We start from the raw sequence: 12,868 nt of genomic DNA, 5'->3' as shown, positions 1-12,868 counted from the left end.
CAAAACTGTACACATTAAATAATTAAACTTTTTGTGAATATTATGTGATTTAACAATAATAGCATAAGGCTCCTGAGTCATTGCTGCATAAGGCTGCTGAGATTGGGAAGGGTATTTTTGAAACTATGTACAAGGCTTCATTAGGTGAAGAAGGTAGAGATCTTGCAATCAAAAACCTTGTTGTGTCAAACATGATTCAATATCCATAAGATTTAGATCGTGAGGTTCGGGTTTTAGCGAAAGCAAGACATCCTAATCTTGTCTCAGTAAAAGGATATTATTGGACACCTAAGTTGCAGCTTCTAGTGACAGAGCATGCACCTAATGGTAACTTACAATCCAAACTCCATGAATGGTCAACTTCAAGTCAACCGCTTTCATGGTCAAAACGGTTCAAGATTTTGCTAGGAACAGCCAAAGGTCTGGCCCGCTTAAGGTACTAAACGAGCTAGAACAGAGCTTAGGCCCAGTTAAGGTCTTTCTCAAATAAATAAAAAAAATAAAAAAGTCTAACACAAATTAAATATTAAATAGTAAACGAGCCGAGCTCGAGCCGAGATTTGGCCCGTTTAAGGTACTAAACGAGCTAGAACCGAGCTTAGGCCCAGCTAAGGTCTTTCTCAAATAAATAAAAAAAATAAAAAAATCAATATAAATTAAATATTAAATAGTAAACGAGCCGAGCTCGAGCCGAGATTTGGCCCGTTTAAGGTACTGAACGAGCTAGAACCGAGCTTAGGCCAGTTAAGGTCTTTCTCAAATAAATAAAAATAATAAAAAATCAATATAAATTAAATATTAAATAGTAAACGAGCCGAGCTCGAGCCGAGCTCGAGCCGAGATTTGGCCCGCTTAAGGTACTGAACGAGCTAGAACCGAGCTTAGGCCCAGTTAAGGTCTTTCTCAAATAAATAAAAATAAAAAATCAATATAACTTAAATATTAAATAGTAAACGAGCCGAGCTCGGGCTCGTTTCATCCCGTTTATACCCCTAACCTGTATATAACTTAATGGAAAGAATACTCTTGCTCAATCATGATACTTACTAATTCATTTTTTATTAATCACAAAACCTTTTTCATTTAGGTTTAACTGGTTTATGTCTTGTTACCTGATGTTAGAGCATTTGTTAAAAATTTATCATGAAAAATTTATAGTTATTCTTATCTTAACATTTTTCATGAAAAATGTTGCTGTGAAATATAATGAAGTTGTTAATGTGAACTTAATTGAGGAAAAATTATGAAGTTGTTATATGTTAGTTATGCTCGACAATGAGATAATGTGATTTGATCCAAGTGCCATTTATTTGACCAAATTTTGTTAACAAGAAGAGGGAACAAATGTTATCAAATGTATTTTCTATTTTAGTTTTACTAAAAGGGTATAATAGTAAAATTATAATTTTCTTTTCTTTTCCTTTCCACTCGGAAACACATAAAACATTTAAAATCCTTTATTTTCCTTTTCTTTAAACTTGGGAACACAAAAAAAAGGCTTTTCATTTCATTTCTTTTCTCTCCTAATTTCCTTCCCCTCCCCTCCTCTCGTTAAATGAGACTCCAGAACACAGTGAAAATGAGTCGGTTTGAGAGACTCGATTCGTGAGTCGTATCATATTGTGATTTATATAATTATATATGATATAATAATAATAAAATAGACAGCGAAATCGAACTGCCCAAAAGGGGATACCCACTTTATCTATCAAGAACAAAAAACCAACGAACGAACGATTCCAAAATCCACACAAACCCTAGCTCCCAATTTCATTTCAGTTCGTTTCTCTCAGCAATCAATCAATCAATCAATCTTATCCTTCCGGCCTCCGTAGATTCATCCCCCAATTAACCTAGGGTTAGGGCTTTTTCAATTTAGGGTTAGGGTTTCGATTATTGAGATGGAAGGTTGCATGGACGGCGGTGGTGTGGCGGTGGTATGACTACAACACAATGTCACCGACGTCGGAAGATGATGGGTAGAGGTTGCGGCACTGAGGAAAAACATTGTCCCGTTTCTACTTCTAGGGTTTCAAACAAAACAGTTACTGATACAGACACAGATAACAAAGGTATAATACAACTGGCTCCAACTCTAGGGATAGATTTGTACTCACAGGCTTCTAAGGCGCTTGCGGTTCTGCATCCCTTTGATGTGGAGGATGGGCAGACTAGTAAGACTGCAGGTGCTGTAGCTGTTAGTACTAAGCTTCCTGCTGGTTTAGCCACTTTGTTGTCCAAGCAGTCGGATAGCAGTCACAAGCGGCGGAAGAAGTCGTCGCATTTCAGTTTGGATACGAAGAAAAACAAGGCGTCGGCAGCCAGGGAGAAGGCGAAAGTGAACAGAATTTGGTTTGAAACAGAGGATTATTTTAGGGAGGTGAGTGTGGAGGATGTGGAGAGGCTTAATCGATCTTCTTATTATATTAGCGGAAATAGGTTGTTTTCGATTCCGTATCCTGGAAATATTAAGCATGAAGTAAGTGATAATAATAATAATGATAATAATAATGATAATAATAATCATGAAGGTGGTGTTGCTGATGTTGCTGTTGCGGTTTCGGGTGGGGAGCAGCAAGATGGTAACCAATTCATGGAAGTAGATGGTGTAGGTGTAGCAGGTGTAGGTGTTAATGATAATACACAAAAGCAACAAGAAGTTAATAATGGTGTTTCTTTACCACAGTCATCTGGTGGGATAGAATGGCTTTTAGGTTCTAGAAGTAAGATATATTTGACCTCTGAACGGCCTTCCAAGAAACGGAAGCTTTTGGGCGGTGACGCAGGTTTGGAGAAGCTTTTTGTTGCTCGGTCGGTCAAAGATGAAGGACCGTCAACATGCTGTCATTATTGCAGTATTGGGGACACGGGCAATCAGTTGAACAGATTGATTGTTTGCAAATCTTGTGGCGTGGCAGTGCATGAGAGATGTTATGGTGTGCAGCAAGATGATGGAGATGGTTGTTGGGAGTGTTCTTGGTGTAGGGCGAAGAGGGGTGAAGAGAAAGTTAGTGATATTTGTCTGCTTTGCCCGCAGAAGGGTGGTGCTTTAAAGCCTATAAAGAAGAGGTGTGCTGGGGATGATGATGGATGTGTTGTTGAGTTTGCACACTTATTTTGTTGTCAGTGGATGCCTGAGGTCTACGTTGAGGACACGAAAAGCATGGAACCAATTTTGAACATTGAGGGCATTAAGGATGTGCAGAAGAAGTTGATATGTTATCTTTGTAAGGTGAAACGTGGTGCATGTGTCCGGTGCAGTTACGGTATGTTGTTGCATCAGTTCACTCTTTCATATCTATTGCTGTTATGAATACAGAATATAGTTATGTAACTGATATATGCAGGATTCTTGTATCGGCAAGTCAGTAAGTATTAGTACAATATCCAAACAAATGCCTTATGCTTTATGTTTCTACTTGTTCAGTGTAGAGTATGCTTGTATATTTTGATTAAATGAAGGGAATAATACATGCTTAACTACATCTTAATGAATGTCTTATGCTTTGTGTTTAGACTACTAGAAACTAGCCATTCTTTTATGGTTGGTTGGAACTTGGAAGTGTCACATATCATCTTTTGTGTTCTTAACATAGTAGATAAATCTTATAGTCTTGTTAAATGGAGCGTTCTTACATTAGTATATTGGCCTCTTGATTAGTAGCGTGTAATGAAGAGTTAATACATCTGGTCCTTTTTGTGTCATTGGCTATGACATATTGCATTTAGGGGGTGTTTGGGATTCCCTATTAATCTTGTTAGTTAATTAACTTTTCCACTCACAACATATCAATCCCAAACAATTTTTAACTTTAGTTGGCTAAAATAAGCAATCCCAAACACCCCTTTAAATGGTCAGACCATATTTATCCAAATTTTATTGCGCTTTATTACGTTCTTTTTAATTTGTCGCATGTTTTGTTGATAATGAGTGAGCTACAGTCTCAACATCTTAGCAGTCTTTCGGTTATACGGTGCAATCAATTCTGTTTAAAGGAACATTATATTTGTATTTATAGATAGGAATCATTTTGTCATAGAAAAATGTATATCTTTATCATCTCGACACGTTACGGAGTAATCAGAATTTAAGATCATAGTAGTCAAAGACACTCGTCTTGTTTCTATCAAGGTGCAAAGATGCAAAAAACTGGAAAAGGTCAGGCCAAAATTTGCAAAACACTTGTCTGAACCAGCCTAAACTAGTCTGAAACAGACTCAACCAGCTTAAATTATGTATAAACCAGTTAAAATGACCTGGAACACACATGCGTCTAGCTTGTTTTGGGCACACACTTTTTAATTGCCTTGTGCTTAAATGATAGGTTCATCCTTTGCGCTTTGAGGGCTTTTTGAGCTTTTAACTACCTAGTTTAAGATTCAGTTTCGTTTAATAAACGGAGACATTGAAAATAGCAATTTAGACATATCAACTCTATAAAAATGTAAACATATATAAAAGTGATACAAAACACAAGTTGTTAGGATAATTGGATATCTTGTTTTATTTTGATGTCTTTCTGTTTCTTTCGGAAGCCATTCTGTTTCTTTTGAATAACTAGTCTTTGACGTGTTTAAGTACTTATTTGTTTTTGTTTGTAAAATTAAGTCAGCCAATTGATTAGGCAAGTGGCCTTGCAATTAACTTGAAATGCACAAATTATTTTGGCCAAAGCCAATCATTTATAGAGTTGTCTTTAGCTGAAGGAAAGCGTATTGGTAGTTTTCAATTGTTGTACTAGAAGTGAAAATTTGTATACTGCTAGTATCACCAATTTGGGGTCTTAGGTAACTATTGTCCTTCGGGTACAAGAGAAAGATTTCTGGAAATTTGTACCAAGTACATTTTGTAACAATGTAGGTGACCCTGTAGTTTGTCATAAGCAATTATAGGGACATCAAGATCTGTGAGTAGACTTTTATCTACTTTTAAAACATGTCAAGTTATTTACTCTAATCACAAGATGGATTTTAATTATCTGTCACTTATAAGTTATTTTGTGTTGCTTTAGTTTGGATAGTTTTATGTTGAGAAGCATGCATGCTTATTTATTTAATTTTTATAGCTTTGCTATTGGTGGGATTTCACTGGGTATGATTGATTGATTGTTTGTACTGTGCTTAAAATATAAAATCTAACTTCCACTATTTAGACCTTGTATCATTACGATGTGGGAATACTAGATTTGGAAATTGATATAAAGTGGCGGTATTAATAAGCTCTTACACAAGGGCACACCATGCACTATCCTTTATCGTGATTGTGGTCATGCACTTATGCTTGTGTGGCTCAGTGCCCACGATAAATAAGTTGGGTATGGTGTTTCATCATGCACTATTTTTTTTCTGTTCAAGCTTTCTGTTTTCCATTATTTGATACCATCTTTATATTTAGATGATTCTTATCTTTGCAAACTATTGTTCTAAACGGTTTTATAACGATAAATAGCCTAACTGAAATACATGTTAGTTTTGGTCATGGACTAGATTACTTTCTTTTACAAATAGCCATTAGCCAATATTTCTTTGTTCCATTTTCTTATTTCATATATCAGCCCTGGCTTAATGTTCATTTTTTGTGAAATTAGTGGATGAGTTTTCTGTGCTGCGTATCATGAGTGGTGAAAGCCAAAAGTTTTGCATCAGTAAATTTAATTGGTGCTAGTGGATTTCTGCTGTATGTGATATTTTTTGTACATAGTAATTTACTACTGCTATAAGAAGCGCTGGAAAACTATACATCTTGCATGTTTAAAGGGAAGAATAGTCATCCACTAGTAGGATTCTTAGGATTCTTAGTTAGGCAGTCAGAGGTGCAAGGTGCAAAGGGCTTGCTTGTTGGTGGGTAATTACAATGGGTCCATGAAGAGATTCATAAAAAAGTCTAAAATCTAGCATTTTTAGTGATACAATGGATACATACATAAAAAGTAATTGGCTGTAGGAGCTTCAGTAAGGAGTGTAAGAACATGTATAATGGTACTATCCCCAAGATGGTTACATACTAGATTGATGCATAGTCTCTTTACTGATTTCTGTTCTATCTTTTGGTTGAAAAAAATGCAATTAATCAATTAAGTGAGCCTTTTGGACCTCACTGAAAACCCCCTTCAGGAGACATATATACAAGTACCTAACAGTCCGCCAAGCGAAAGAATACAATACAAAATTTTAAGCATGCAAGCAAACTAAGTGTATTACATGTGTATCCTAAATCAAATAGCAATGGAATTAAATTAGCTGTTTCAATGCTCTTCTATTATTCTTTTTTGTCTTTTTTTTGCACCATGTGTGAACTACATATTTTTTTTGATACTTGGATAGGATCTTGTCGAACTTCTTTTCATCCTGTATGTGCAAGGGAAGCGAGACACAGAATGGAAATTTGGGGAAAATTTGGATGTGATGATGTAAGTTCATTTCATTCATTTTACACTGAATCTACAAGTCATAGTTATGAAGGTTGTCATAGTTTCCTTTCTTATTTATGTAGGTTGAGTTGCGTGCCTTTTGCTCAAAGCATTCCGAACCCCAAAAAGAAGGCAGCACATCTATTGAAGGCGCACTGCTGGGTCAAAAGTCAAACCTTAAAAGTCAAACAGAGTGCATCGATGGGGCAGAGGTTAAAGGCAGCAGCATTGTTGAAGATGCCAAAGTGTCTGATTCTAATAATGTCACTCTCCTTTTAAAGAAGGTAAGCTAAATTCTTTTATACAAGTTACTTCAAAGTTTTCATATATGTAACAGTTTTAATCTTATCTGTTGGTTCTGTAGCTGATTGATCAAGGGAATGTCAATTTGAACGATCTGGCCTCAGAGATTAGTGTTTCTGCTAGTTTGCTGGCATCAAATCTCGATGTAATGCTTTGTTTGATTGTTTTTAATTTGTAGCAATACCGTTTGAACTTCTGCAAATCAAGAAGTTTGTTTGTATGTTATTTGTTTCCTTATGTGCCTGTTTTGTGGGATTTTTGTTTATTTTTACAGGATGACTGCTTGCCTACTGAGTTGCATGGGAAAATAGTTAAATGGCTCAAAAGTCATGCTCATATAGGTGGCTTGCAAAAAAACTTAAAGCTAAAAGTTATATCTAAATGTGCATCCAAGGTTGAGAAAGAATCAGGTGATGAAAATGCTAATATAAGAGCATCAGACAACAGCAATGCTGGCAGTTCTCCTGTTAAGTTGGCCCTATCTCGTAAGAAAGCAAAAGGCAATATTAGGGTTTTGAAGGATAATGGTCTTGTATTGTCTTTTAAGAGGAGCTCCGCAGATGATGGAGTTGTGATGAATGATGATCACAATGGCGGGAATATTCCTAATCAGGAATCTTCTCCTGATTCCAAGGAAAAGGTAGTCTTTTTGTTATGGTTGTAGGGATTAAAATAGATGATATGCTAATTGATTTAGTTAATATGTTTCTTTCTAGAAATACTTGGGACTTAGGTCTCTTGATGTGACAAATCTTCAGAAAATTGGTTTTTGTATGCTTCTAGATATTCTTATAAAAAAGACAAATCCAATTAATTTTAAATTTTGTTTCTGCAGATATCTTCTGAATCTTGTCCAGCTTCTGATCAATTGACGGGTAACACTGTTGTCGATAAAGGTGCATTTTGTGGCGCTTTGTTTTGTTTTTCTGGCTTTGTATTGTCTGGAGTCGATCTTGTTATTCGGTCAATGGTAAATTGAACATAATTGGCATGTGATTTTGATGACTTGTTGCAATGGCTTCCATTGACCAAGTTAGAGATGCAAAAAAAGACCAACCTACCCTTGAAATGATAGTTTATGAGAATTAAGTCTTGGGAGATTGATTGACTTCAATTCATCAGTCAGATAGTATTAATTTACAATTTTATGAGGATATGCTTATGGATTAAGTTTCTAGGGTTGTAAGTTATTGAATCAATGTGCCATCTTTTTCAGGTGACATTGTGAAGTGTTCAAGCCCGAGTCAAAATGGCGGTGGTCAAATGGACGGGGTGATGAACTCCAATTGTGACACCAGGGTGAAATTCAACCTGGCGAACCATGATTGTTCAATTGCTATGACTGACAACCCTGTTGCCATGTAAGCTCTGGAAATTTCATTATTTTGTGTTGTGTGTTACTGTGTTTGTGATTATTTCGTTCTGCATGAATACTAATATTTATATATCTGTTAATGCAGCAGAACAGATCCTTCACCTGGTTCTTATATCCACCCACTTATACTCATGCAAAATAAGCTTTTTTCAAACATGAAAGCAGACGAAGATGATGGTAAGATCTTGCTTCACACATATTTCTCACAGTTGTTTCATGATGATGTGATCTGATGAAGTCCTTCTTAGGTTCTGGAGTTGGTTATTGCCCAAATCAAAATTCAGATTCTACTGAGTCGACTTGTGAGTTAGGAAAATCAAATCGGATGAGCATAATAAATATGTCTCCAATTGATGAAGTGGAAGGAGAACTGGTTTATTATCAGCATCAGCTACTTTGCAATGCAGCTGCAAGAAAGCATATAAGTGGTCTCTTTCTTTTTCTGTGCATTTAGGGTTTTTCATTTGGATTATGTTCTTACAAATGAATTCTTGTTCCTGCTGTATATTGTATGACTTATGTTATGTGGTACATGCAGATGTTTTGATTTCTAAAGTAACCAAGTGTCTTCCACAAGAGATTGAGGCTGTAAGAAGACACAGTTGGGATGCTGTGATGGTGAGCCAGTATCTTTCTGACCTTAGAGAATTCAAAAAACAAGGCCGAAAAGAGAGAAGACATAAAGAAGCTCAAGCAGTGCTAGCAGCTGCAACCGCCGCTGCAGCCACTTCATCTCGGCTGTCATCTTTAAGGAAAGATGCAGTTGATGAATCTCCTCCCCAAGAGGTAGTTGACAGTTAACTCTCATGTTGTTATGGTTATGCTAGTTTTGTCTTGATGAAATTAAGTTAGTTTCTATCTTTATCTTGTTTTCAGAATACTTTGAAAATAAAAGCATTTGGTGGTAGACCTGCACTTAATGCTCAACAAGTTCCTCAAGCAAAAGAAGCACATTCCAAGCTATCTGTAACTTGGACTTCACCTGAAATGAACCATAACTCTTCATCGCCTACTTTGGATAATAAAGTTCATTCTAGGGTTTGTGACGTTTGCAGACGGTCCGAGACGATTTTGAATCCTATTATTGTGTGTTCTAGTTGCAAGGTCTAACCGATAATGCTTAAAATCGATATTATGTTTTTATTTCTTTCCCCTTTTGTTCTTTTTTAAGAGCTAATCTTAATATCCTATAATCTCATAACAGGTGGCAGTCCATATTGATTGTTATCGTAGTGTCAAAGATTCCACTGGTCCATGGTTTTGTGAGTTATGTGAAGATCTATTGTTTTCTAGAAGCGGGGGAGTCCCGTCTCGTGTAGGGGAATGCGGCTTATGTGGTGGCGATACTGGTGCGTTTAGGAAATCAACCGACGGTCAATGGGTCCATGCCTTTTGTGCTGAAGTAAGTTTTCATTTTTTAAAATTTCTTTTTTAATGTTAAGAGTGTACTGGTTGACCTTTTTTGATTCTTACATGTGTTTCTTTTTGTATTATTGTGATCTGAGCAAGCTAATTGTTTTCATTTTATGATTTAGTGGGTTCTTGAATCTACATTTAGAAGGGGGCAAGTGAAAGCTATTGAAGGCATGGTATGCATTTAATAACCGGTGATTTAGTGTACAAAAGTGTCACCTTTTCAATTCATGTCAAGGTGTGTTTTAATTTTTAACATGACATTTACTTTAATGATGTTGCTATGGCAGGAGGCGATCTCTAAGGGTAGTGACAGCTGTCTTGTTTGCAGCCGCAAAGAGGGTGTTTGTATAAAGGTGAGGTTAACACTAGTTTCTTGTGGGTGTGTGTATATATATATATATATATATATCTTGGATTGCATACTTTTTTAATTGATTACATACTTTGTTAGTAAAAGAATGTTTTAAATTATTGTTTGCAGTGCAACTATGGTCACTGTCAAAGCACATTTCATCCCAGTTGTGGTAGAAATGCTGGCTTGTTTATGAATGTGAGGACTATTGGTGGAAAGATACAACACAAGGCCTACTGTGATAAACATAGCCTGGCCGAGAGGAATAAGGTGATAATATTATTATTGTTTTTTATTGTAATAAAACATAAATATCTCTCTAGTTTCTAATAAGTGTTTATTTTTTTTATGTTAGGCTGAGACTCAGAAACATGGTACTGAGGAATGGAATTCTTTAAAGAAAGTCAGGGTGAGTTACAGTGTTGTCTATGAGTATTTGTTTTAATTTTTCTTCAATTCTTTTAAGAAAGTTTGAAGGTATTGTTTTAAAATGATATTTATATAAATCCTATTATACATGCAGGTTGAATTGAAGAGGTTACGCCTTATCTGTGAAAGAATTATTAAACGGGAAAAATTGAAGGTAGTTTTTTAAGAATATAGAATATTGTGTTTTATAAAATTAATTAGATTATATAATATAATAATTTGCTGCAGCGTGAGTTGGTACTTTGTTCACACGACATGCTTCGTTGCAATAGAGAATCAGTAACATCGTCAATGCGCGTTTGTACCACTACTTTTGTGTCACCTGATGTTAGTTCAGAATCTGCAACTACATCCTTAAGAGGCGGTTACACAAACAGTTACAACTCTCGCAGCGAAACCATTCAACGATCTGATGATGTCACCATCGATAGCACGGTTGCCGGGAAACGCCGCGTTAAGTTCTCAATGCCAACGGTTATGGATAATGACCAAAAAACCGATGATAGCTCAACTTCTCAAATCTTCACTCAAACTCCTGTTAGACCACAACTTTCTGGAAAACAAATTCCGCAGAGACCATCTGCAGTTTCACGAACTGCATCTGATGATCTGGGAAAGTTTTTCCGACATGGAAAGGTATTTTTTTTTTCATTTTTTCCTGTATTTGTTAAGAACTGTAAACGAGCCGAGCTCGAGCTCGGGTGAATTAAATTACGGAAGCTCAAGCTCTATTTTTTAGAACACAAGCACGGCATGTTTATCATTTATTAATTAATTTGATACATTTTAAACTGATTTTTATATACGTTTTAATTGTAATTTTATATATAATATAGTCTATATTATTTAGTTTTTTTTTATCATGATTTTAAATAATAGTACATAAATAATAGGCTTTTTAGGCTTGCGAGCCAATTTGAGCTTGATAAGTGAAGCTCGGGCTCGTTTGTTAGCCAAGCTCTGCTCGTTCGAGCTTTCGTCGAGCGGATTTTGAGTAGCTTGGCACGTTTACACTTTTTTTCGATAATTATTATTTATTACACTTGCCGATAGGGTGTGTGTGTAGGCAAGTGCGGTCGTTACGATAAAAACGAACTATAAGCGAGTACTTTGGTTATTAGAAGCTATGAACGGTCGGTTCTGTTTAATTGGTTACCGGTTTTCTAATGGTGGTTAAGGTGTTTGTATGGTTAAGATGGTTTGTATTTTGGTGTAATTGTTTTTTTTTTGTTGCTAAATGTATTAAATCGGTTATCTGTATGTATATATCGGTATAATATCGGCCCCGCTCGGGTTTTAGTTCCATATATCACTATAATCGCTTATTAAAATATCCTTTACCAAATCATCTATTTTCAGTTGGTTCGATTAAGATGGTTTATTTTTTGGTTTTGTTTAGTTTTTTGCTAATCTGTATATGTTAAATTGGTTATTACTTTGTATATCTTGATATAATACCGTTTGGTTTGATTTTTCAGTTACATATGAACTATATTTACTTATTCATCAATCTTTGGTTTAGTTCAATTAATTTGGTTTTTTTTGCTCACTTGCCAACATTTGCATGACAGCATACTGAAACTTTAGAGAAAGAACTAGTGATGACATCAGATCAGGCGTCTATGAGAAACCAACGATTGCCCAAAGGTTTTGTTTATGTTCCAATTCGTTGCCTCTCAAATGAAGAGGAAACCATTGCTGCCGCTGCTGCTGCCGCCACCGAGGAAAATTCAGGACAAGATGAATAAACATTCATGTCACTACCCGACATGTTTTTTTAATGGCAGCAGAGCGTATTGATCATCATCATCGGGTGAGTTGTGTTTGATTCTAATGGTGTTGTATATTCATTTGGGAAAAGAAGGTAGAGGAAGGTGTACAGTGGTATTAAGTGGCTTTTGTTGATTTGTTGTAGTACTAGATTCATTTGCAGTTGATTTGCTTAGTTGTTGGAGTGAGAGTTGTAAAGTTGTGTACATAGAACTTACAGCAATTGCACAACATAAGAAGAAAAACAGCGTTTTAGTTGTCGGTTACTTGCTTTAAACCATGAACCTTTATGGAGCAAGCGGTTTCTGTTTATAGAAAAATCGGTCTGATAGTTGAAGGTGATGTTGACTTGTCTTGCTTGTGTGTCCTTTGTACTTATATTTCTGGAACCATACACCTGACACCAACCCTCAAGGGTTTACTCTTTGCGATAACAAAAGAACTTCCGTTTACTCGTCTTGGCTGTACTATCACCTTAGTGTGTTTTGAGTAGAATCGATGCATATGTGAACACGAATCACATGTAAGACCACTGCTCGCTCAACTTCAGCCTTGTGTGCTATCAATGTGTAGTGAAGTTCTCTTTCATGTTAAAAAGAAGGGATATTAGATTTTAATAATTCAAATTTCAACTCATTGGTTGGCGCTAAGTCCAACTTAAAAAATGTACTGTGAGATAACTTTCGATCATTTTTCCTCCACCTAGTTTTTTACTAACATGGCTTCTTGCGTAGAAAAAAAAATTATTTAATTATAATAGAGAAAATTCCAATTTGCCTCCCTGTGATATATCGGCGGGAGATGGATGGACCA

At 35.9% G+C, this 12,868-nt stretch overlaps 1 protein-coding gene across 1 annotated transcript; it reads left to right on the top strand.

Moving 5' to 3' along the window:
* Positions 1–1,730: 1,730 nt before the first annotated feature.
* LOC143585293 (uncharacterized) lies at positions 1,731–12,246 on the top strand. The gene is made up of 19 exons (XM_077067111.1): positions 1,731–3,266; positions 6,325–6,410; positions 6,494–6,694; positions 6,775–6,858; positions 6,892–7,353; positions 7,549–7,609; positions 7,930–8,074; positions 8,174–8,265; positions 8,337–8,516; positions 8,627–8,874; positions 8,965–9,192; positions 9,293–9,490; positions 9,624–9,677; positions 9,792–9,857; positions 9,986–10,126; positions 10,212–10,265; positions 10,380–10,439; positions 10,514–10,921; positions 11,857–12,246. The coding sequence occupies exons 1-19, from the start codon at positions 1,940–1,942 to the stop codon at positions 12,031–12,033; spliced, it is 4,272 nt and encodes a 1,423-aa protein (XP_076923226.1). The 5' UTR covers positions 1,731–1,939; the 3' UTR covers positions 12,034–12,246.
* The last annotated feature ends 622 nt before the right edge of the window (positions 12,247–12,868 follow it).

The sequence above is a fragment of the Bidens hawaiensis genome, unplaced genomic scaffold (genome assembly GCF_021521415.1).
Source record: "Bidens hawaiensis isolate Kalapana, Puna unplaced genomic scaffold, B.hawaiensis_p1.1 tig00033808_1, whole genome shotgun sequence".
Lineage (NCBI taxonomy): Eukaryota > Viridiplantae > Streptophyta > Magnoliopsida > Asterales > Asteraceae > Bidens > Bidens hawaiensis.
The sequence above is the reverse complement of the archived record's forward strand: the minus strand, read 5'-3'. Positions and strand labels throughout refer to the sequence as shown.

What these genes read in the sequence shown, in the direction of transcription:
- LOC143585293 (XM_077067111.1), top strand. Translation starts at nt 1,940, where the DNA reads ATGACTACAACACAATGTCACCGACGTCGGAAGATGATGGGTAGAGGT. An exon ending in TGCTGGCATCAAATCTCGAT is followed by an intron (nt 6,859 to 6,891) that starts GTAATGCTTTGT and finishes TTTAATTTGTAG; the next exon opens with CAATACCGTTTGAACTTCTG. An exon ending in TGAAAGCTATTGAAGGCATG is followed by an intron (nt 9,678 to 9,791) that starts GTATGCATTTAA and finishes TTGCTATGGCAG; the next exon opens with GAGGCGATCTCTAAGGGTAG.